Genomic DNA, 26,303 nt, shown 5'->3' on the forward strand with positions numbered 1-26,303 from the left:
ATTGATTTTATTGACTCGCCTGTTAACTTCTGACATTGCAATAAAGCCTTATTTATTTGTGTACAGAAGACTCAATTACATAGATACATATCATTTTAACAACTGGGTTATTTACAGGAGAATTGCAGCTTCATAAATAAAATAGACTTGAATTTCTCAAGCTGATGTTTATCCATTGTTACCATTTAGGGAGTTGTGATGTCCACAGATACTCTTCAGAGAAAAGTAATTAGAATAGCATTACATTAAAGCAAACTATTATAACAATACAAAGGGGGTACTTGCTATATATACTAAAATGTACAAGAGATGTTCGGTATGACAACCAAACTGAAATCTACTGTAATATTGCATCCTGTTTACCTTATGTATGAGGGAATTTACAAGAAGAGTGTTAATTGTACACAGTATATTACAGGGTTGTGGGGGTGGGGGTTTCTAGCACTTGTTTTCAATACTATTTTAATTGAAAGAACCTTTTGCATTATTATAAGTGATGTAACTTCTGTTTTTTATTTTTTAATTTGTCTGGCTTAAATGTAAACTTTTCTTGTTGAGGCTAAATCCACTGGATGAGTTACTATTTACCTATTTATCTTCGGTTTGCCATAGCATCTTTCTAGTATCTAAGGGAAAACGTTTAACTGAGCTTATCATAAAACTGGCAGACTGGATGATTACTAACAGAAAGATTTGTTAGTGGCTAAAGGTTGATAAAAACAACAAGGAGTCCGGTGGCACCTTAAAGACTATAGATACATACATATGTATGTGGATACAGACTAACACAGCTACCCCCTGATACTTGACACCACTCAAGGCACTAAATTTAGCCGGTTGGAGTGGAAATCCATCAACCTCAACAAAAAACTTGCACAGATACAGGCAGACATCATCTTCCTCTCCAAGTACAATCAGATGGACATCATACCAAATGGACTGAAGGTATATCTGTTAGTCTTTAAGATGCCACCGGACTCCTTGTTTTTGTGGATACTGACTAACACAGCTACCCCCTGATACTAAAGGTTGATAGTAATCAAAAGTTTTCTAACTGGTGATAGCCTTCTTTAAATGAACCATAAAAACACCTTAATGACTTGCACCTTTGTCATAGCAAGGATAGAGAGAATTAAACAGGCACTGAAGTGGATATATCCTATTTAGCCTCCTGATCACGAGTAGGTGAGCAGAATTTGACTCTGCTTCAAGGATGCAGCAGTGTGGGGAGTTGGGAACAATGCAGGGAAACACGCATTTGTAGCTGCATGTACTTGAACCGTTCTGTGGATTCAGGCCAGGGAACTGTCAGTTTTAGCATCTTTCAGAGGCACTACATTTCCCCAAATTGTAAAGTTTCATAACAAATAAATAATGTAGGGCCAGATCGTCAGCCCTGCTAATTCTCCTTTGTGCCATTCTGATGATGCAAAGATGACAAAGTTGTCCTAAGTTGGAAAGTGAGGCTTTCTTCAATACAGGGGAACCATGCCTGGCATAAAGTCCAGGGTATGCAGGCTCTGTGTCACCTCTCCTTACCCACTAGCATAGGGGCTGGAGCATGCTGCATTTGGACCATCCCTGCCAGTGTAGTCTTTCTATTTTAGATACTTATCTGACTCCCATTATTGTAAATTCTCAGGTTCTCACAACCCTTAAAGTACTTAGCCTCACAACACACTTGCAAAGTGCTACTATCCCCATTTTACCCAAGGTCACACACACAGAGTTTCTGGTAGAGTTGGGAATTGAACCTTAGTTTCCTGATTTTGAGCACAGCACCTTAACCACTGGACCATCCTTCTCTTAGGACGGGCAATTACAAGCTGGAGAACTTCAGAGGAGTCTTGAGACTATGCAAAACTATGCCAAATCAGTCCCCATGTTCCCCCTATGACCAGGGAGGGGTAAGAGAGGGTGGCAGAAAGGTGATGGAAAGCACCTTTGCTCCCCATTTCAGGTGTGCCACGCGATGCTCTAGCATATCTGAGGCTCTGACCCCTTAATTGAATAGAGGGTTAAGTCACATAGATTTGTTTTCTTCTAAAAATTACATGTGGCCCGATTATACAGATAATACAGTTCTTATCAAAATGCAGAATAAAAAAGAAAGGTATCTTCTTAGAAACCACATTTTCTAACATATGTGTACAAGGAATTAATGATTTTTTTTTGTCCAGCTCCAAATTATGTTTAGTAGGCACATATGCACAGTCTGAGATCTGACATAATCCTCAAAATAAATAATATGACAAATGGAAGTTGATGCTGGTTTTGTGTTGCTGTGTAATGGAGTTAAAATAATGACAGGACAATAATATAATAGAATTCCATGAAGCCCTCACTCTACTTGACTTTAAGTGGAACTAAAATCTTAGAAATGAGAGGACAATAAAATAATGCTTTGTAAAAAGGATAAAAGAATAATGTTACCTAAGTCTATTAGTGACATAACACACTATGAATGCACTTAAATTAATAGCATCTTTTACCAGTAGATATTTTTCAATTACTGTAATGCTGAAAAAATAAACAGACCAGTAATATATAAAAAGGGATATAAAAATCTGATTTGTAAAAATCTGATCTCAGGCATTTTCATGGATTGGAAACTGTAGATCAATTTATATATTCCATAGCATTTAATCCCATTAGTAAGTATCATGGTGCCCTCTCTCACTCTTTGAAGAAAGTTGACTGTCACTTGGTTTTTTGGCAAGGCTAGATTATGCATCTTTTTTTGCTTATTTCCTGCCTGCACAACATGTTGTTACAGAGAGGTCTTGCCATGACAAGGTGTTACTAACCAGGGGATCTTTCACTGTGATTCCACATATTTCATGCATTATGACTGTCCGGGGATGTGCCTGCTATCTGCAAAGCTTTTTAACCCTATACAATGCTCCCTGTTCTTGAATCCTTCCTCCACGACTAATTCTATACTTGTGGAAGTTGGTGAGAGCTTTGCCATTGGCTGAAGAGTACTCAAAATCAGGCCCAATTATAGGAATGATGTCAGAGATTTTTTAACACACTTGCTTCTTTCACATCTTTATTCCCTCACGTTTTTATGCGTATCCGTACCATATGATTAGGAAACACAACTGTATGAGTTCCCGTACAGGCCTTTCGAGTGCAACTCTCTAATAAATACTTTCCCAGATTTTTCAAGCTCGTAGACTGTTCTTTGGGTCTTTTGGTATATTTAACTGTTAGGTTTAAAATGAGAATAAACGGCTGTTGCTGCATTTTTAACCTCAACTCAACCAGACTCAAGCTTAGAGCATGAACCCAGCCTGCAATCAAATGGTCCTGAAAAGCAAACAAATTAGAATTATTTGGGAATTCCTCATGAAATCCCACTGTAAATAACTGCTGCAGTAATAAGCAGTCCCAAGTTAGTTTCAGTCCAAAAAATTCAAGATCTTGAGACACTCATTCTTACTGCACTTGAAGCATTCATAGTTACTGCCGCCATTTTCATTTGAAATAATGGCTCATCCTGCTGTGACACATCATGAGATCTTGCTATAGGTATCAAACAGCTGAGCCTGCTTTTTGGAGGCAGTGAGGGTTTAGAAATTTGTAGGTGGGAATCTTCAGTGGTGCATTTGTGGCTATCTATTTCTAATGTTGCCTTTTAGCTTGTAATTTAGGTGGATCTGGGAGCATGGGCTCATGTCTACAGAGCTGCTGCTGCTCCCCTGGCTCTCTGCTATGCTCCTACAGTATGCATCTCTATGGGGCTGCTCTTTCAAGAGTCTCAGTAAAGTCTGAACAATCTGTAATGAGACTCTCGATGGAGCAGCTCCAGAGGGCTGCAGAAAGGCCATAGCAGAGAGGGAGCAATTGTTAAAAACAATGCAGGGATGAGACCAGACAAGTGGACTCAGCAATGAGAGCTGCAGTTTCATAAGCCACCATGGTCCCAGTTTAGGACAGTCTGGTGGAAATGTGGGGTCAAACAATTCCAAAAGAAAAAGAAAATAGCTCCCAAACCAAAGTAAAACTTTTTTAAGATTTAGGAAGGTTTTCCAAAGCTTCTGACTTCTATTTCAAGCATATTTCAGAACTCTTTTTGCCATCTCTAATCTTTACTACAACCCTGAATAAATGGCAACTTTTTTTAATGGGGTTCCTTTAGGTAGCTTCAGGGAGGAGTAGTAAAGCACAGGGGGAGGGGGGGGAGGTTGTGACACCCCAGTGGGAACTTAAGAAAGCGTTCTGCCTCAGGTATCACATGGGATTTGTGGGAGTGCCAAAATGGGAGCATGCCAGGGTTCAAGGTTGGAAGCATGGAGCTGTTTTCCACGTCACTTGTGGTAGAAAACACAAGATGAACTATTGCTGTCTGTTCCCTGTCCTGGAATCCCAGCCCAATATCAAATTATATTACCTGCTTGTACTCCATCATCATGCCTAAACTGATGTTACATGCTGTATCTCTTTAACTTTGCTTAGGATAACAGGGATCTTGCACACCAGAGCTGGTTGCTGTAGTTAGCATGCCTTCTGCTGAGAGGTGGGTCTGTAGGAGTTGTAAATACAGGAGCTTTTAATGGATTTAAATGTATGTTGCATGCCTTATTTGGAGATTCTCTATTAACTGAACCACACCCACTGCAGCTCCCTTAACCCTTTCACCCAGGATTGGTGGGACACTCAAGTTATTTTATATTTTTGCAGCATTCTCCCTACCCATTTTTTTCTCTTTTTTTAAATTCCAGACAGGATGTTGGAGCTCAGAATTTCACTCGCTAGGTTGAATGAGGCTTGCGGCTCTCCTCCTTGGGAGTGAATCAGTCATCGGAACTTCTGAAAACAAAATATCTAAATCAGGCCTGGCAGTAAAATATTCTTGTACACAGACACACATACCCCATCAAATGTTTACATATACCCTATTGTATATCAAAACGGTCTGATGCTGGTAGCTAAACCAATAATGAGTGAATTTTACAGTCCTCCCAGACAAATGGCAGTGTCAATCTGTATAATATCCAACACCATCATACGGTCTATTTTGTTTGGGAGGGCTAGAGGTAAGGGCTGGGGCTGGTTGGGGAGCTTGTTACAGGGGGAGGGGTGCTTCTATCCTGCAGAACAAGTAAATATACATGTATAAATGCCATAAACATCATAAGGAAATGATAGATGCCAATTAAAAAAAAGGCAAACAGTGGCAGTCGCTCCAAATTGATGTGCTCTCTTTGGCATTTAGTAAGCTTGCTGGAACTGAAAGAAAAGGAAGTTTAATTTAAAGAAGCCTCCTGCCCTGCTTAGCTAGGGATCAGCTGCCCAACATGAAATAATAATGCATTCAAGCGTCCATCTTCTAATAAGTAACCTTTATCATCACTGCATTCACCAGCGCTAACAGCAAGCAGTGGGTATGAAATGTTGTATGAATTCAGGGAAAACTGATAGGATCTTTGTGACCTTAATGTGATTATCTTTGTACTAATGCATACAGTAGAAAAGAAACCACAACACTCAATATGAAGGGTCCAATTCATAAAAAATGCATATACCATTAACTGGGGATATGCACTGTAGTTACAGGGTGAAAAAAGTGGAATGAGCCTATTTTGAATAAAGAGCATGCTTTTGCAATTATATCCCTTCCCCTTGTCTGCAGTAGCAATGCTTCTTTTCTCACATGAAGCATATCAAATGCAAAAATAATTGATACAGGGTCTAACAATAAAATGTGTGTTTATTTTATTAAATGATTTCCGTTAGGGAAAAAAGGGGAGGGTGGGAGGGAAAGGGGTGGAGGAGGAAGAAAGAGGAAAAAGAAGTGAGAGGAAGACTGAGCTCATGCTCTGGGAGTCCACCCAAAGTATTGCACAATCCCACAGGCCAACTTCCTTTGTCCTTTAGTCAGTCAAGTTTGGTGGACAGTCAAGTTTTCCCCCTTTGTGCCATGAACAAAGGACTAGAGTGACCGCATTTTGGGAAGGCACTAGGAAGTTTGGGATATGGGTTATTGGACTCTGTCCCGCATAATGTCGTATAGATGCTGAAGCCCCAGGTTGGGACACATGGGTTCAACAGTACCCAGAGTTACAAATAAGCCCTAGGTTAACAAACTCAGGATCTGCTAACTTGAGTTCTACTTACCCTGGGTTTATATTTCAGTATGGACATACCCAGTGAGATATTATCTGTGATGTGAATCACTTTCATAAACTAGCAAAGAGTCCTGTGGCACCTTATAGACTAACATACGTACTGGAGCATGAGCTTTCGCGGGTGAATACCCGCTTCGTCAGATCCATGTCATGCATCTGACAAAGTGGGTATTCACCCACAAAAGCTCACGCTTCAATACATCTGTTAGTCTATAAGGTGCCACAGGACTCTTTGCTGCTTTTACAGATCCAGACTAACAGGGCTACCCCTCTGATACTTTTCATAAACTTATATGCATTATTGCAAGTCATGTACCTCACAGTGTTTTAGGCCTGATTCAACAAAGTGCATAAACATGTGCCAAGCATGTGTCTAGTCCCATCGATTTCCATGAGTTTACTCACACTTTCGAAATCAGGCATATGCTTTCATGCCTTGCTGAACTGAAGCCTTTTGGAGAACATGATGTTTCCCGTGAAGAACGAAAGGATGAAACAAAGATCTCTGCGTAGTCAGAGGCAAGCTGGATTTGGAATCTGTGGCAGTCTGGAAATTATGCAACAGCTCTATTTACATTTTAAGATGTAGGGGTTTAGTTAATTAAATATGAAATTGAATGATAAAATGAGCACATCAGCCCCATGCTGTTTAGTTGGATATCACATACAATTTATTTTTTGCTCTCATATTTTCAGTTTTGAAGATGTCAGAGACATTTGTATGGACAGTGCCTAGCTGCATCATAGGTATTTTCAGGAGTAAACTGGGAAAGGGGCAGTTGGAACTTTTGGTGCCTGAGGAGGTGTGGGAGGCAATTAGAGATTATGCAAGGAACACCTTAGTTGGATGTTCTAGTAAAGTGATCAGCAATGGAAGAGTTGACAGTATTGACATTTAAATATCATTTTAGGTTTCATAGTTAACAAGCCATTGATATGAACTGGGCAATTTGCACCCCTCAAAGCTATTGTTTCAAACTGTCTGCAGACTCAGGAAGCAACACGATGAGGACTCAATTGGTTCATATTTTTACAGATTCTTGGTAGGGGTAGAAATATTTTTCTATATGAAAGCTCAGAATCTGGAGCCCAATTTTGCAGCAAGTGGTGAATTCCAGAATAAGTACTATGGAATCGTGGGCAAGAAAGAACCTTTGATGTGGGCCAGTCCATGTGCTGAATCAATGTCATGCCTGCTCTTGGTCAATTTTATAACTGGCATTGTAGGAATACAGTTTCTGGCCCTTAAATTAAATAGAAGCATTCCAGATGTGAGCAGTAACCCTCTGTGAGTGATACATTATAATAATTTAATTTTTGGGCCTGAGTGAAATTTTTACCAGTGAAAGTCAGGAGTTATTCCTCTAAAGTCAGTGGAGTTACACCCGTGTAAAATTGGTATGAGAGGAAAACTAGGCCCTTTGACTGAATTCATCAGCACCTCAGTGCAAATCAGCAGAAGACCTCAGCTTTCTCTTTTGCAAATATTGTGACTATTAGAATCATACCAATGACATATAAAGGCCCTGAGCACTGTAGATAGCCATCTCTTTACTGAGGCTTTACAGGTGATTTGGATGGGAAGAGTCACCAGCCTATAGGCCCAATCCTGCGAGATGCTAAGGCAGTGGAAGTTGAGGATGTTCAGCACTTTTGGGATGGGGTTCTAAACAATAGGTTGATTAATTGGTTGGGGATGCTGAGTTTTTCCTTTGGACAAGCTTGATCCTGCTGATCTTTCTCATGACAGTGAAGCTTTGTGTGAGTGAAGTCTGCAGGATCAGGCTACCCTGTGGTAGATTTTGGTTTTATTATTATTTATTTGTTTGTATTACTGTAGGACCTAGGAGCCCTAGTCATTGACCAGGACCCCACTATTTAGGTGCTTTACAAACAGAATAAAAAGACCACGGGTGGGGGGGAGAAGCTCCCTCTGAACAGGGTGGTGGAAATGTGGACGAGGGATTGAGGAGAGGTCCTGAGACTTAGTGGGGTGGGGGGGGTGCCAGCTCCATGCTGGAAAGGAGAGTCCTGGGACTTCTACCTGTCCCCAGCCCTTCTAGATCCCATTCCCTACTCCCCAACCTGATCTTGAGTTCCAGAGCAGCTCCTTCAGCCGCTCAAGGTCCACTCCTCCGTCCGCCATCCCACCCCATGTATGCATGAGTTTACCTGGGAGCAGAGTTCCTACAATCTTTCCATTGCAGGGGCTAGCCTCCCCTGGTTCTGCCTCTCCTGAAAAAGAGAATCCCTGCCCCAAAGAGCTTACAAATTATGGCTCCATCTTAGCAGGTGCTGAGTTCCCTCAACATCCACTGAAGGACTGTGTTTTACTTTGCATGTTGTCTGTTTTTGCTGCTACTTGTTGGCAATACTAGATTTAGAGGCTTTTTTTCCTTCTATTGATCATGTTGTTTAAGATCTAAATGTCTATAGGCTTGGACAATGGGCATATGCTTTTATAGATATTGACTTAAAATAATGAAATACTCTTGTAGTACCATGCGTAAGCATAGATTATATTTTTGTTTTCATAGTTACGTTTGTAAAATCATATTTTATAGATAAATAGGCTGAATCTCAAAGGAGTCAGTACTGCAGTTTATTAACTTTATATTTGAATATATCACATCAAGTATTTCTAAAACATTTTTTTATGGCAAAACAGAATGGTGAAGAAGAAACAATCCTGCTCTTACCTTCTGATTGTAAATCACATTGACTGTGAGAACAATTAAAATTGATTATCTGGATAGCAAGGTAGGGTTGGAACTAAGTATTTTAATATGTATAGTTGCTTGAAACGCTAGTTTCTTTATTTACATTATTATTCACATGTAGCTGCCTTACTGCTATGGTGAGGTAAAATAACTTTTATTTTCAGAATCTATTTGGCTCTGTTAGTGCAAAACTTTATTATTGTAGTTAGTTGAATTATAAAAGTTAGGCTTTGAAAAATCAAAAAAGCCAAAGTTTTCAGGAAAGATGTTCCAGTGAAAAGGAAGGATTGTCAGGTGGTTAGGGTGCTAGTCTGGGACTTGTTGGATCTGGATTCCTTGCTTTGCCATAGATCAGTGTCTTAGCCTTTCTCTGCCTCAGTTCCCCATCTGTGCATGAAGATAGCAGCACTTTCCTGCCTCACAGTGGTGTTGTGAGGATAAATACATATAAGACTGAGATGCTCCAGTGCTGTGGTATTGGGGGCATATAAGCACCTAAGTGTGGCAAACAGTCTTAGCTATAACCAATGCTGATTTCATCACCGTCATTTCACGTACGGTTAACAGGCCTTTGCTCGTCTGATTGTGGAGCTCTGTCCCCACTGACATCTACCTTGCTTCATCTCGCTTCACTTTTCAAAAACAGTTGAACAAGCTTTTATTTCAAAAGCTTTTTATTAGTAGCAATAGTAGTATTTAGTATCGCTCAGAGGCCCCAACTGAGATCATGACCCATAGATGCTGAACAGACATATAGTAAGAGATGGTCCTGAAGTTATTACAGTCTAAATAGACAGGACAGACAGAGAAGAAAACTGAATTTCCACATTGTCACACAGGAAGTCCATGACTGAATCAGGAATTGAAACCAGACCTCCTGAGTCCCAGTCCACTGCCTTTAATCACAAGCAGCAAAGAGTCCTATTCACCCAAGGAATCTCATGCTCCAATACGCCTGTTAGTCTATAAGGTGCCACAGGACTCTTTGCCGCTTTTACAGATCCAGACTAACACGGCTACCCCTCTGATACTTTAATCACAAGAACATCTCTCTTATTAAAACCACACTTAGCACCCTGGTAATTCCCTTTCCCTTCCATCCTTTTTCTCTTCTTTTCTTTACTGCCTCTGTGTTTTATTTGGTATTTTAAGAGGGTGGTTTTACATTATGTTTTCATATTATTTTCATTTGGGTTTTTTGTCATGCACTCCAAATACCTTGACAGGTTGAGGGACTGCTTTAATAATTAATTTGGTATTAATAATAACATTTATTAATTATTAAAACTGTATCTAAGTTGGTGCTTGTGTCCTGGCAGTAGCTCCCCAAACTGTTAGCATGGTATTATTGAGCATGCTCTCTGAGCCTGCCAGTTAGAGCAGCTCCACTAGTAAACCTATGCTCCTGCTCCCCTAACCCTAACCCTAACGCTAACCCTAACCCTAACCCACACAAGATTATTTCTGTTTTCAAAATGGACCACCCCACCCACCATCTCTCCTCTCCCTCAACCCAAATGCCACAGCTTTCGTGTATCAGGGAGGAGACAAATCATGCCAAATGACATTGGACAGGGTGATCAGTCAACCTCCCTGCAAGTGTAATTAGACTCGTAGATTCACATAGACTATCAGGTCAGAAGGGACCATCATGATCATCTAGCCTGACCTCCTGCAGATTGCGGAGGACACGGTGAGGACACAGCCTCCCCTAAACATCATGGGAAGAGGGGATAGCTTACCCAGGTGTGGTACATAATTATTAATTTTTATGTATTTATTATTTAAGATTTTCAAAATTGGGAAAGGAAAAAAGGTGAGACCTAAGAATAATACCTAGCTTTTATCTAGTACTTTCCTTCAGTAGATCTCAAAGCACTTTATAAAGGGGATCTATATCATCATCTCCATTTTACAGATGGGGAAACCGAGGCACAGGGCTGTAATGTGTCTTGCCCAAGCTCATGTAGTAGCAGAGGCTGGAAAAGAACCCAGGCCCCTGACTTGCAGGCTGATGCTTTATCCACTAGGCTACACAGCCTCCCTCATGTGAGAAGGATTTAAGTCCAGAGCACTCATGCCATTACTTTCATCCCAATATCACAGGGTTGGCTAGAAGGCCTGCCATTCGCAAGATCTTTTTCTGTAGAGGCAGAGAACCTGGTGCGTCTGCATATGGGGAGAGATTCTAGCTCCCACTTTGTAGGCGGTCACTTAACACATGCAGGACACCCTGCAAACACCATCCAGAGCTTCTCTCACACTGCTAACCATTTCTGTTATAGTCCCTTTCTGTTGTTATCCTGCTTTATACTCACAGAGCTGTTCTGAGGGTTAATGAATTCATGTTTGTACAGGGCAGCGATATCCTTGTGAACGGACTGTACAGTTGTTGAAGTTGATCTAACAAGAGGTAGCGGCATGAATCCAGACGCTGGGAAAATAACACTTCGGCAAATCTTTTCAAAATAGCCAAGGTCCCATCTGCCTAGGGAGGTCACTGAGCCAACAACAATGAAGGGTTTAAAAGCCGCTGAATTAAAACATAGGGGAGAGGACAATCCAGAGCTCGTGTGGACGGAAAGGCTAGAAATCTTGCAGCTAAATAATGATGTACGAGGCCTTTCTGGTCCATCCCCTATGATTCTGTGAATCACAAACAGTAAATATAACATGAGGTACTCTCAGTACTTTGTTTTGTTAGCTGAATTCTTCTAGCATGGCAGAATCTGCCCTGCTAATTCAGGGAAATAACACTGTAGAGAAGGAAGGAATCATAGCATTCTACAAATCTTTTGTGGCTGTATTTTGCCTTCCTGGATGTCTTTGCCGGGGCTTCTCACTGAGGATAATAGGTGGCAGAGAACAACTTCTGTTTGCTTGGGTGATGCTGCGGAACCTCCAGTCACCCAGAAATTCTTGCTCTGCCACATTTACTCACTGCTTAGCCAACAAGCTGCAGAGTTCCCTCCTGACTTTGAAAGAAAACTTGAGTCTGGAGTGGCTGCTGTAGCAGATAGATTAGGAGATGGGCCTATAAAACTAAGTACACTACATGTGCATGAGAAAAATAAATATGGGCATGAGGGGAAGCGTGCCTTTTTGATCCTGAAAAGGCAGCATGCATAATTTCATCTGGAGACAGTGTAAGACCTCATTCATACACGTGAAATTGTATGCCATTTCAACAAGACTCCTAAACTGTGTCGAAAGTGAGCTGGAAGAACCAGGCGCAACATTCATGCACTGGAATAAAAACAGATGCAGCGTCTTGAATAAACAGCCATAAAAATGAATGAAATCCTATTTGATTGCAATTAGTGCAATGCAATAAGAAAACGACATAATTATAATTTAATAGTACTCTAGTTTTATTGTCTGATTTTGTATGATGCCTTTTGTACAAACTGCTTCTCACAGGATTAAATATTGCAAGTGACATACAGTATACATAACAGAAAATAATGTTTACCAAATAAAAAAAGTATTAAAACACAGACTCACTTCATTGGGAACATTCATGAGAGTAAGTGCTGTGGGATCAGGCCCTTAATTAATTAAAATAGGATCATGTACTAACAGACATTTGGTTGTTGCTTTGCACTTTCTCTGAAGTCTTTCCATATGAATTCAGTGACAGGATACAATATTAGGAACTTGTTTCAGTAATATCGTAGTCCAAGACAAAGCTCAAACTTCTTCAAGCAGGCAAACAAAAACAGATATTTAATTTTACCTCGGTGGGGGCTAGTCAGGATCATGGGACCTGAGTCTTTGATGTAATATCATTCCTTGCATACAGCTGTCATATGAAGATAAATAAAGAGCCTGCTGATATGTGGAAATAAGCTTAGGCAAAGTGGTGTTTATTCATAATGGATCTGATCCTGCAGTCCCTGTAGAGGCAGGAGTCATGCTGAAGGCAGTTTGAGTTTTGCCTGAGTGAGGACAGTGTTATGCATATAAAAACACAGATTGTATACATTTTCACAGTATCGTGCACATCCAGTTAAATTCCATGCTTTCCAAGCATCGCAGGTAATAAATCACACAAAAAAAATGTAGTTCCTAAATCTCTTCATGCATATTATTCGGCAGTTGTTGGAGTCTTCACCAATTATAATAGGTCACCTTACCTCAGTTATTAAATGACAGTGGTCATTAAAATGCCGAACCTATTTTGACAGACTTCACTTTATAAAATGTCAAAAAGTCTGTGTGATCTTATTAGTTGGTTCCAGTTCAATTTAGAAATTTCAATAGAACGCTTGTAAGTATTCCCAAAGCAATGTCCATTTTTGACTTTTTGCGTGCACACAAAAATATTACAAATTAATCAGATTTCTGCATAATGGCTCTGCACATTTATTGCCTAACCCATTATAAAATGCTGTTGTGATTGACACATCGCAGTAGAGATAGAAGTCAATTGAATAGTATGTAGCAGTCAATTTTATTTGTACCTTAATGTGATGAAGTTTTTTTTTTTCACATTTCCATTATTTACAAGTCTGGCCCCTTGGAGAATATATAGAAGAATTTGTTTTAAATGAGTTGATAATACCTTCTTTAAAATTTATAAGTATGACAAAATCATATCCTTTTTTTCCGTCACAGACCATGGCATGCCAATAAACTGGTTCTGAATTGTCTTGCACTTGCTATTCATAAGACAAACATTGGAAAAGGGGATCTTGTTAAGGTTTACTTAGAATTGGATTTCAACCATCCATCAGAAAAAAAATAACAAAACAAAAGCTACCGTACTGACCAGAAATCCTAAAATTGTAGACGGGAATTTTCTTTATTTAAAACTACAGTGCTCCGGCTGCTGCTTTAGATACTTGCTGTCATTTCCTTCAGAGACAGAAACAAAATGTGGGCCTGATCTTGCAGTCCTCCTTGAAGAAGTTGTGAATCAGTGTGAGTTCTGCCCTAGTAGGGACTGTAGGGGTGAACTTTAAGTTTGAAAGCCTATTGTTGACCATATGGCCACGTCTACATTACGGGATAATATCGAATTAGCTAAAATCGGTTTTATAAAACTGAAATTATAAATTCGATTTCATGCGGCCACACTAGGCACAGTAATTCGGCGTTGTGCGTCCATGGTCCGAGGCTAACGTCGATTTCTGAAGCGTTGCATTGTGCGTAGCTCTTCTGTAGCTATCCCATAGTTCCCGCAGTCTCCCCCACCCCTTGGAATTCTGGGTTGAATCATTATTGTCGCGGGTGGTTCTGGGTAAATGTCATCAGTCATTCCTTCCTCCGGGAAAACATCAGCTGACAATCCTTTCATCGCCGTTTTTCCCTGGATTGCCCTGGCAGACGCCATAGCACGGCAACCATGGAGCCCGTTCAGCTTTTTTTTTTTCCGGCACCGTATGTGTACTGGATGCCGCGGAGAGAGAGGCGATACTCCAGCGCTACACAGCAGCATTCACTTGCTTTTGCAATGATAGCAGAGATGGTTACCGGTCGTTCTGTACCGTCTACTGCCGGAGAAAACTGGCAATGAGATGACGGTTATCTCTCCCCCTCTGTACTGTCCGCTGCTATCATGAGTGCCCCTGGCTGAAATCGGCCGGGGGCGCAACGCAAAAGCAAAATTGGGATTGACTCACTTGGGACTGAGTCAATCCCTCCCTTATGGTTTCTAAAAATAGAGTCAGTCCTGCCTAGAATAAGGGGCAAGTGTATTAGAGGACCAGTGTATCAGAGCACAGCTGCTCCGTGTCAGTATTCACAGGGGGTGCCCCTGCAACAACCCCACCCTTGCTTCCCTCCTCCCCCAACCTTCCTGGGCTACCGTGGCAGTGTCCCCCCCCCATTTGTGTCATGAAGTTATAAAGAATGCAGGAATAAGAAACAGAGACTTGTTAGTGAGATAAAATGAGGGGGAGGCAGCCTCCCGGGGCTAAATGACAGTCCAGGCAGTACAGAATCTTTTCTTTACACAGGAAAGGGAGGGGGCTGATGAAGCTCAGCCCCCAGTTGCTATGATGAAGACGGTTACCAGCCGTTCTGTACCATCTACTGGGAGTAACTGGGAGTCATTCCCATTTTTTACCCAGGCCCCCCGGCCAGCCTCACCTGAGGCCAGCCAGGAGCACTCACTGGGCTTGATGGCGACGACGGATATCAGTCATATTGTACCGTCTACCACCAGGGGAGGGGGAGAGGAGCGGATACTGCTCTTCACTGCTGCAGCATCGCGTCTACCAGCAGCATTCAGTACACATAGGTGACATTGAAAGAAGTCAAGAAATGATTCTTTCCCTTTTCTTTCACGTGGTGGTGGTGGGGGGAAAGAAACTGAGGAGCTATTCCCTGAACCACGCCAGACACTGTGTTTGAACCTACAGACATTGGGAGCTCAGCCAAGAATGCAAATACTTTTCAGAGACTGCTGTGGACTGTGGGATAGCTGGAGTCCTCAGTACCCCCTCCATCCATGAGCGTCCATTTGAGTCTCTGGCTTCCCGTTACGCTTGTCACGCAGCGCTGTGTATCCTGGAGATTTTTTTCAAACGCTTGGCATTTCGTGTTCTGTAACGGAGCTCTGATACAACAGATTGTCTCCCCATACAGCGATCAGATCTAGTATCTCCCGTACGGTCCATGCTGGACAGAAATCGTTTTAAAGAGCCCTTTATATCGATATAAAGGGCGTTGTAGTGTGGACGGGTACAGCATTAAATCGATTTAACGCTCTTTAAATCAATTTAAACGCGTAGTGTAGACCAGGCCTATGTTACAGTTATTGGGGTTTGTTTGGTGTTTTTCAAATCTCTTCAATGATCTTCAGCAAAATCCTGATAGAGCTATACTTGAAGGTGTTCTATGCTCAGCATGTTTGATTCAAGCACAGAGTTAGTGCTGGTTTTTGATTGTCTCCTTTAGCACCGAAATGCCTTGGTTATGACAAGCTCTGCTTTACCATATATAATTAGAGAACAAGAAGCAAGTGCCGTTTAGAGGCATGTTTGTGCTCAGTTTTTGTAATGCCTTTTATCATGAGTGGTACAGGTTTCTCTGGCTCAGTATGTGGCCGAAAAAAAAGCAGCAGCTTTATTGAGATATAAAATAGATGTGACTTGATAATTTTTGCTTTGAGAAATTAACATAGTTGTTGCTCACCTAAGCATAAAAAATGCAGTTGCCACACACACACAGAGTATTCATGTAGTGTATGTAAATTGATGTATAATGCAATCCACATTAGCTGAGTTGATGATAGCTTCAGTTTCACTGCTGTCAGATTTCTGTATCTCCCTGAATGAGCTGGCTGGCCTGAATGAATGTTAGCATAATTTATGCAGCTGATAAGTGATTTGAGTGCTTGTGTTATTGATAAACCATTTTAGCATATCATTTGCAGCTTGATATTATGTGACATCACAGTAAAATGTAATATGCTGGTCCTTGGGCTAGATATTAATGTAGAGCTTCTCTTTGAATTCTAGGGGCCAGAGGAAATCCAGTGCTGTCTGATACAAGCACAGCTGATCAGCATCAGCCCAGTCAGTCCCACCCAGCATTCCCTGTTGTGCCCCAGGTCAGTACCTTTCATTTAACCTAATTAAAACTGCCATTTGATTAAAGTAATTAAGAATGAATGAATATTACCTGACCGTATAAATATAGAAAACATGGTGATAAATTGTTTGGCTGAATTCTTATTACACAAACATGTACAGAGAAGATGTGGATGTGACACATATTTTTTTAAAAAATATTCTGTATGTGATCTTGCTTTAAAAACAAACAGACAAGGTTTGTTTCTATGATTTCCAAAGAGTAAAATGTAAATGGTTTTTGTATTTATAAAATGAAGTTATTTGAACCTTACGTCAGTTACTTTGGAAGTGCAGGTCATGATTTAATATAAAAAATAGTTAATGCAATTTTAATGCAAGTTTAGCTTATTGGATTTGACAATCCTGTAGTCACATACAGCTCCTGCATTAATAAAGAAATCCATTCATTATTTTATAAAGCCAAATGTTTTTTTACAGTAAGGTGTGGGTTTTATACTGTTGTTCTGAACAGTTTTAAATTGCTTGATTCTCTGTGTCACTTTGTATAGGTATATCTGCATTCAGTCAATTGCCCTGGGAAGGCAAGCAGATACTTGACGCTCCAGTCCACTTTATAGTGCACTCTTTGAGCATCCCTTGCATCACATAACTCCTGGAAATTTTGCAACTTTATCTCTGGGAAGTGTTTGAGTTTAAATTCTTGTAGATTTGATTGAATTTGGCCTTCTTGAATTCATAAGCCATCTTTGGGGTATATACAGTAAATTTTTTACGAAGTTGATGCAACTTAAGTCAAACTCTGATTTCAGAGATCAGTGAGTTCGATATGATTCCCAGGGTTTCCAGCCTCAGTCTTCAGGATCTTCAAGGCTTTTTGTGTTGGAGGAAGTGAATGTTATTACATTAGAAGTGGTGCATTGTAGTTGCATGTACGTTCTGTAACATTACAGATTATCCCAGGCACATGTACAATTTCAGATGCTTACTGTATATGTTTCATTACAGCCATTACTGACAGCTCAACAGTTAGCCTCAGCGGTAGCGGGGGTGATGCCAGGAGGCACTCCAGCCCTAAATCAACCTATCCTTATTCCCTTCAACATGGCTGGACAACTGGGTGGTCAACAAGGACTGGTCCTAACTCTGCCTACAGCTAATCTCACCAACATCCAAGGGCTGGTAGCAGCAGCTGCAGCAGGAGGCATTATGACTTTGCCATTGCAAAATCTACAAGGTAAACCATGTCAATCCGTATTTTCACAGGTAGAGCCATTTGTCCACAAAAATGTTATTCTTGATGCCAAATCTTTATTGAAAATTCAAAACCTTGAATCTTTTGGAATACTAAATATATCCTGAAAGGTTACCAAATCTATACTGCATTTTCCATAAACATTTTGTGTCAGTATTCTTCTTTCTCATTCCACAGGCCAGTACTATGAGATACTGGAAATAAGTAATTGGTCTGCTCTATTATACTTGCCAATGGCTTTAATTCACTGTTCACTTAAAATTTTAAAATAGAATTATGAACTTGAATAAGATTGGCCAATGCTGAATCTTAGCTGAGAGATTACGGAAGAGTAAAGGAAGAGGTGCAGCTAAAAGCTTAGTATCAGAATGTGGTCATTTAGACGTATCTGTTGTTTGAGTTTCATATTACAAAAGCATCTTTTTTGTAACTGCTGTTATACTTTCCAGGACGTGTATTGCTGTCTCATACTCCCACTGATGGGACTTTCCAACCAACAGGCCCTCTAAGTGCAAACCAAGCGAAGTGGCACTTGCATTCCAGTGAAAAATTAGTTCCCGCTTTCTACTGGTTCTTCCTAAAGTGGTCTAGGTTATAATGAAAAAGGCATGCCATGTTAAAGCTAATTCTCTTGCTACAGCTACCAAAATAAAGTGCATGAGTGTCAGTTTAAAATAAAGAGTCTGTTGCCTCCGCCAAGGGCACATTACTCTTATTGTGGCTGTTATAGCAACATATGTGTGCATGGAGCTTTATAGGAAAATTTAAAGACCAGCGCCCATATTCTCAAGTGTGGTGCAACCACTTGGGGCTGTGCTACATAGTACGAGCACAAAGTGGCACTAATGATATCTTCTGGTGACGCAGAGATGGTGAAGTGGCTCCTAATCTCTGCTGGCAATGTAGGGGGTGTGGCCAGGACTTCATTACTCCACCCTGGTCCCTGGTTGCCATTTCAGCCCCTTGTGGCCATTGAATGCTGTTTAAATTTAGAATAGACACTATACCTGACTCAGGGCCAGGGGAGTACAAAGTTCACCTATGCATTCCCCTGCCCCCATGTCCTGAGCTGTACTGTGTTCACCTTAGCAGACAGTCTGGACCTAGAGCGCTCTGCCCAATTGTATTTATTATCTTAAGTCAGACTGAAAACCCAGCACAGTGAAGTAAAATGTAACTGTTGTTGTTTCGTAATGTTCACTACTCCTGGTGCATGAATGTGCCTTAACAATAACACTGCCGCAGTCAAGGAGTTTATCTTATATTAAGTACAAAGGAATTTACTTACTGTTCTCAATAGTGTTTATTGCTTCTTAGAAGGAGGTTGCGCATGAGTTGAGTTGCACAATGGACAACAGGCAAAGTGTTAGCAAAAAAACCCATAATGAAATTGCAAGAGTAGTTTAATGGGGAGGGACACATCCTATATGAAAGTGATGGAGGGTGTGAGAGTGAAGAATCAAATATAGATTTAACTCCCTCCCCCGTTTTTCTTTCCTGACCTAAATGTTGGAAAAAGTTTCCCAAAGACAAAATGGAAGTTCTATTAAATGAATGCTCTACACAGCACTTTAAGTACTTTTTAGTGGATTAAATTTCAGTTGCTGCTGATGACTTGATGGATTGTTTGAAGCACCAATTTCTACAGGCTGTGAAACAGAGAAGAGGAGAGACAGTTAATGTGTTGAACAAAACTGTATGCCTAGTACTCTCACCTGTTGGTGCAGCTACTTGCCTTTACCTTGTGTGTGTTTTAAAGTTTAATGTCAACAGACCTCTCTTATCATAGTTGTAAATGGTTTTCACTTTAATGTTTAAAATAATGTCTCTCTCATACCATTAAGCTGTACCGAGGAACCTGTCATTCATAAATCATGGATGAAAAGGACACACTAATGCACAAATTTTGCTTGTTTAAAATTTGAGAGTGCATGTAAAGTAGGGAATTGAAGATTAAAAAAATAATGCAGGAACAGGACCAGGTAAAAGCATAGATAACAAAATGAAGGGAGGGGGCCTTTTAGTGTAGGTAGATGATAAAATCTTAATGAAGAAACAGACATTATAAAAATCTATCCCTCCACTCAAGAGTGTACCAGCTTATGGGTTCGGTGTATATAGTATTATAAATAAACATAAGCTCATAGAACTCTTACGTCATGAATTCATTCTGCTTTGCTAAATTGGATGGTATGGCCTAAGAGCTGCAACCAATGCACTTGAGTTCATCTTGGTATTTTCAGCCAATGAGTATATACACCGAGATCACTTTTGAAAGCACTGACCTGATAAGTTGTAAAATTTCCCCCCAAAACCTTAACTAAATAGTTTAAAAAGGGAGTAAGGGATAGGGCACAGATTCAGTTAAAATGCCCACCTTTAACCATTTTCTCCCTATTACTTTCCCTAGCAGCAACAAAATTGTGTGACTTTAGTGGAACCAATAAGTACAGCAATGCTGAAAACTTAATTATCTATGTACATATATGGCCCCCATTGTCATAGAACCTGAGCACTTTACAACAGGAATGTATGTATCCATACAACACCCCAGTGAGGTAGGGCCGTGCTATTATCCCCTTTTCGCAGATGGGGAACTGAAGCACGGAAGGGAAGGCTGTCACACCAACAGTGGTGAGACTGTGGGAAGGGAAAAGAGGGAGCAGGTGCTAGACAAGCAGAGGAAATGTTGTCTACTATTTAGGCCAGAGGTCGGCAACCTTTCAGAAGTGGTGTGCTGAGTCTTCATTTATTCACTCCAATTTAAGGTTTCGCATGCTGGTAATACATGTTAACGTTTTTAGAAGGTCTCTTTCTATAAGTCTATAAAATATAACTAAACTATTGTTGTATGTAAAGTAAATAAGGTTTTTTAAATGTTTAAGAAGCTTTATTTAAAATTAAATTAAAATGCAGAGCCCTCCAGACCGGTGGCCAGGATTCAGGCAGTGTGAGTGCCACTGAAAATCAGCTTGCGTGCCACCTTCGGCACGCGTGCCATAGGTTGCCTACCCCTGATTTTTTTCATCTTTAATTTTAGTCCATTGCCTCTAGCCCTCTTTTTGCTTGCTACTGTGAACAACTTTCTCAGCTGCTACCTTTTCAATTAACCTGTAGCAGGTTCACTTAAATCTTCATCCTTCCATTTCTTAGCAGACTTGTCTCTAGGCTGTCCAAATTCAGATCCCTGAAATTCTGTTCTCAGGTCAGGTTTTTCTAAACATTTTTGTCATTTTAGTTGTCCTTCTCTGGGTTCTCTCCAATCTAGTAATAGCTTTTTCTTAGAGCCTCAGAGCTCAGTAACAGTCTGCCTATGGATCAATTATTCTGCATAGAGATGCCCTCTCTAATATACCTGTCCATCTGCCTTAGATATCACATCATAGCACTGAACACTTGATAGTTTTGTTGTACTCTTGCCCTCAGGTCTGTTGAGGCATGTTCTGTGAGGGGCTGCTGAATGGCCTCAACTTTGGTTGAATTCACTGGGTATTGGGAATGCTTAGCAATGCCCAGAAGTTGCTAAGGATCTTACTTCCTCTCTCATTTATTTTCCCTTTACATCCCCGTGGCACTTGTTGCAATTGCTTTGATGGAAATTAGTTAATACATTTAAGTTGTCATGTATAGCAGCTGGAAATGAGAAGGAGCATCCTGGAGCCAGCCAGCTTTCTCTGAATCATCAGCATGTGTTTCCCAGACTGCCAGTGGTCCACAGACAGCACTTCGGGAACCTCTAATCCAATGCACTTGTCTCAACTATGTATTATTTCAGGTTTAATGCAGCTATGTTGCAGAGTCCTTTACAGTTATGGAGGCTGAATAATACTTGAACCTCCCAGTCAGCTGCCAAGAGGAATCAACAAGTTCGAAATTCTGGCCCCAAAACACTGAATCTTAACTGTTTTATTTTCACTGCAAATTATAATGTTTCTAAAGTGGATGCCAATAATTTATTTGTAAGTCTGAGTTTCTCAATCCCAGGTTCTGAAAGAAACAAGAACAAACTATCTCCCCAAATCATCAGTGAAAGGCTTCAGAGCTGAAAGAAAGCCTTGTGTGGCTGAAAATGTGAAATCATTAAATTACATTATTTAAACAGCAGCAGGTCATATTTTTTAACTGCAGTACAATGGAGAAAGAAATACATTAAACAGCTGGAGAGCTGGAAGATAGCCATTAAAATACACTGATATGGTAACACTTGACATAGATAACGGAATTTTTTTAAAAAAAAAGTCATTATTTATCTACAGATCTGATCAGTCAGTGTAAAGAAATAACAGTGCCAGAAAGGCAAAATGAATTGTTTACATTTATTAGATCTTGTTTCATCTGAAACTTAGCAGTGTATCTTTAATTGCAGAACAGATATAAAGTAAACAACATGCACTCTCTTTATTCCCCATGTACATGCAGCTTAATAGTCAGATATTGGATAGGTATGAAAAACAAGAAAGAGACAGAAAAGAAATAAACTACAATCCTCAATTGCTCACTGATCTAGAGTCCAGATTCCAGTTTTTAGAACATTTTCCTCTTTTAACTAAAATGATGCAGTCCCTATTCATTTGTATTCCCCTTCAAGTAACATGAAATAGCTTTCAGAGCCTACAGAAAGTCTGTGTTTTACTTATGTATTTTAATGAGCACCAATGTCAGTAATAATCAAAATGATGTTTCACTTAGAGGAATAGTTTATTCCCAGGTACTTTTGTACTGTACTAACATAACCGGAACAAGAATGACAAGGATCAAGAAGAAGAGCTCCACTCAGTAGCAATTTCAGTGAAGCCCTCAGTCCAGATACGCAACTATCACTATTTGAAAGCTGTATATAATACAGTTGCAGTATATAGGATATGGGATTGGGTGCTAGGAGACCTGGGTTCAATTCCTATCTCTGTCACTGACTCACTCTGTAGCCTTGGACAAGTCACTTAATATCCCTTGCCTCCCCATCTACCAAAAATTGGGCTACTGTTCGCTCACCTTCATACAGTCCTTTAAGATGAACAGGACTATCTGAGTGGTAACTAATTTTTTTACTTGAGAACTGCCAGCTGTATGGAAGATTTAAAGGAGAGAGGATAGTCCATCTTCTAAAACTGATGAAATTAATGGAGAAGGTGGAGATGGGTGGAAGGAATCATCTCTTCAGGACTTGCTTGCAGAAAGGAGGGATCAGCCACTCTATACTACAAACCTCCTTACCTTTGTGGGTCCAGGGATTTGTGCAAGGTGAGGGAAAGGATTTGAAGGAAGAGGGCACATATTCCATATAGGAAATCCAGGCAAAAGTTAATACAGTCCTAAACTGTATGCATGCTCCTCCAGGTTAGGGCACTTCCTTTACTACTACCACATCAGGATTCCCCAACAACCTGAATCCTCTGATGCCACATTGCAAGGGAATTGGAGGTGAACAGGGATCCCTGAAGCTGGAGCAGAAACCACACAGAAGACCCAGTGCCTCTGGCAGATCTCCCAGGACTCTCAGTGTTGGGGGGGAGGGGCTAGCCCTTTTCTTCTTCCATGGGAGAGGGTCATAAAACTCCTCTCCAAAGAAAATAGGCTATCCCCCCGGAAGGCTCTGCCTGTGAGTTTTCCTACAGAAGGAAATGATCTGGCCCAATGTTATTAATTGCTCATCATCTCCAATGGCAAAACAGTAGCTTCAGAGAGTGAATGTGAAAGGTTCAGGGCTTTATTAGTTATTATTTGTTATTTATTGATCACTGTCAGAGTGCAAGTGATTTATTATTTTTATTTTCTGCCCCATAAGTTAAAGACCTAACACCAGAGACATTAAGATGCAGTAGCATTAATGTTCGCGTGCTCTCTTGTTGATTTCCAACAGACCTATGCCTACGTTTCACTCCAGTACTGCTAACAGTTGTGGGGGAACATAAGTGAGATATAGAAAGGCCATGCCGATAAGATTAATTCTAAAACAGGATTGATTACATTCAGTCCAACGTCTGAAGCCAAATTCTGGCAGTCTGTATGCAAAGATGCCCTCCAGAAACACATGCCAAGCAGCAGATGGGCAAGGCAAGAGTTGTGCTCTCCTGGCTCCAATCGAAACAACTGGTTTGGCCACTTTGCAGACACTGCCAAGGCATGCGTTGTAGGCTGGGAAGTGAAGGATGACTCGAGTATGAGATGTGAGCGTATGGAATATACCCCGTTGTCTACCAATAACTAGTCCCCCATCCAGGGGTGAAAGTAACACTGAACAATTTAAAGCAGTAGTGCTTTAAAGTCAGCTGTGTGCGGGCCAGTACCGGTGGCTACTTTTTACCGGTACGCCGTATTGGCCAGTATCAGCTTACTTTCACCCCTGCCCCATCTCAGACTGATAATGCTCCTGTCAGGAATAATATGTGTGCAGGGTTGTAAATGGGGCTGTTGTCAGCCAGAACATCTGTGCATTTTAATGCTGTTGTGAAATACTTTTTGCACCTGTTTCGGGGGCCTTTAATCTTCTTGAATTTAGACCCTGACAAATTTAAATTAATGTCCAGAAAATTCCATCATGTAATGTTAAATTCTTAAATTATTGCAGTGTTACAGAAACAATGAAATTCAGAATGAAATCCTAGCTGCTACTTGCCACTTTCTGCCTTGCCTCAACATTGTAGTGTGCATGCTACATATCCTGGTGGGTCATATACAAATAGAATGATATATCCATATGGTATACACCCATGTATGTATTCACTGAATTTTGACTCTAGCAGTAAGTAACGGAAGGTGAATGAAGGATGGATTACTGTGATGGATTTGCAGCCTTCACTCTTAATTTCCTTGCTTTGGTGGAGTTAAGTCAGACATATGTAGTCTTTGTGGTTTAATTTCCTTTGTTTTTCAATGGAATTTGTATTAATAAAGTCCCTGTGATTCATGTATAAAAACTTCCTGGCTAGAAACTTGTGTTCCTGATAGACCAGCAAGACTCTAGTCAAGTGCATATATATTTAGGGAATCATAAAAATTACAAAGTCTTTATTGACCAGCTGAGTTTACAGGCATTTTTAATACAGATTTTGAACCCATATATTGTACAAGTTAATAGCGTAGAAGCCAATTTTTTAATGAAATTTCTTTAAAATCTGTCTGGTTCTGTGTCATTTACTGGAGACAAAGAAGTTGTGTGGGTTTTTTTCTTTTTAATTGTTGTGGAAAGTGTTGAAGCTGTATTATGCCCTTCTTGCTAAATGTCTCTATGTGAATTCAACTTTAAACATTTTGCAGGGCCTTTTTAAAAATTCTGCACGCTGTCAAAGTTGATCTAAAATGGAAACTGGGCCTGCATGGGAGCTACTCTTCATAATGTGGTGTGCTCTGGGATTGTTTCGTTGATGAAGTTCAGTTCCCACACCAGTCCTTACACTTTTGACAGCCATGCATTGTAAATGATTTGGCAATCTATAAGTGCTGATATAGGCCTAGGTATCTCAGCATGTGATTAAAAGCTTACAATCCAATCCTACAGTCCTGCCACATGCGCAACTACCCATTGACTTCAAAGAGGAGTGCCAGAACTGCTCCAATTGTTTCAGACCCTTAGTATGCATTAATTTCATACGGGTAATTGTATTGTATTGTGGCCTTTTCGATCCGAGCAATTAGTCAAAGTTCAGGGCCCTGGGCACGTTCCAGTTGGGAGTAGAAATTGATCATGGAGTTTGGTATTTTCTTTGGTGCAGTCTTGTTTATTTACAAGGAACATACAAAATCCCGTTTCTCCAAAAGCAGGAGGAACCAGTAAAAAAACAAACAGTTTCTGATCTTAGAGCATCGAGTCTCTTTAGCCAACAGCAGACTCAAAAGCTCTCTCTCTAGCTGTGCTCACAGGCTGCTGCTTGGCTTTTTTACTGTTTGCCTCTGTTCTCTCTTTCCTCATACATACAGTCTACTCAAAACAATACTCAGCAAAAGCCCCTCCACTCACCCATTCAAAAAGTCCTGGGCAGGTTCACATAACCCTTTTGTCTCATATAGAGTTTTGGAATTAACTTATCCTTACAGTTATGCTGATTGAAGTGTGTGTTCACACCCAATCAAGCTCAGTGAGGATTTAACTCAGCTCATAACAGAGTTACATCCAGCTTATAGTAGTATGCAGTTAATGTGTATTAAGTGTATTCAGTGTGTAAATTAATATTCAGTAATGCTAGATAACCTTTATGTTTTCATAAATAACAGTAAAACAAAAGGAATAGATACTGTGCATCTGCCATAGGTTTCTGTATCTCAGAGTTTGAAACTTACTTATATTCAGTGTTAAAAGGTCTACTCCACATTATGATCTATGCACATGAACACATCGTTGAAGCACTGGAGTGATAATTGAACAAGAGGGACCTGAACATGGAGTGTGAATATAGTATATCATATAGAGGGAGTGCTAGGGAAACATGCTGTCACAGGATAACAGTCTCTTGCACCAACACAAACATTGGAGCGAAAAAGAGACATTTACAGAATTAATTTCAGAGTAGGAGACTATGCCAGGTAGGGAATTGTATGCTCCCTGTCTGTACTTAGTACGACTGCAATTCCATTGCAGGATTCCAATGCCATCCTAAACCATGGAAGTGCTTTGAGGAGGTTTCTAGGATCTCAGAATAAAATAGTAACCTCAGTTTAT

At 40.4% G+C, this 26,303-nt stretch overlaps 1 protein-coding gene across 1 annotated transcript in view; it reads left to right on the plus strand.

The window, feature by feature from the left end:
- The window catches only part of POU6F2 (POU class 6 homeobox 2), a 404,244-nt gene that overhangs the window by 141,285 nt on the left and 236,656 nt on the right, over positions 1 to 26,303 (plus strand). The window contains exons 3-4 of the mRNA XM_075061999.1: positions 16,321 to 16,412; positions 17,401 to 17,629. Of these exons, the coding sequence (XP_074918100.1) occupies positions 16,321 to 16,412; positions 17,401 to 17,629 (321 nt within the window). The remainder of the gene's footprint in view (positions 1 to 16,320; positions 16,413 to 17,400; positions 17,630 to 26,303) is intronic.

Source organism: Chelonoidis abingdonii, chromosome 2 (assembly GCF_003597395.2).
Source record: "Chelonoidis abingdonii isolate Lonesome George chromosome 2, CheloAbing_2.0, whole genome shotgun sequence".
In the NCBI taxonomy this organism is placed as follows: domain Eukaryota; kingdom Metazoa; phylum Chordata; order Testudines; family Testudinidae; genus Chelonoidis; species Chelonoidis abingdonii.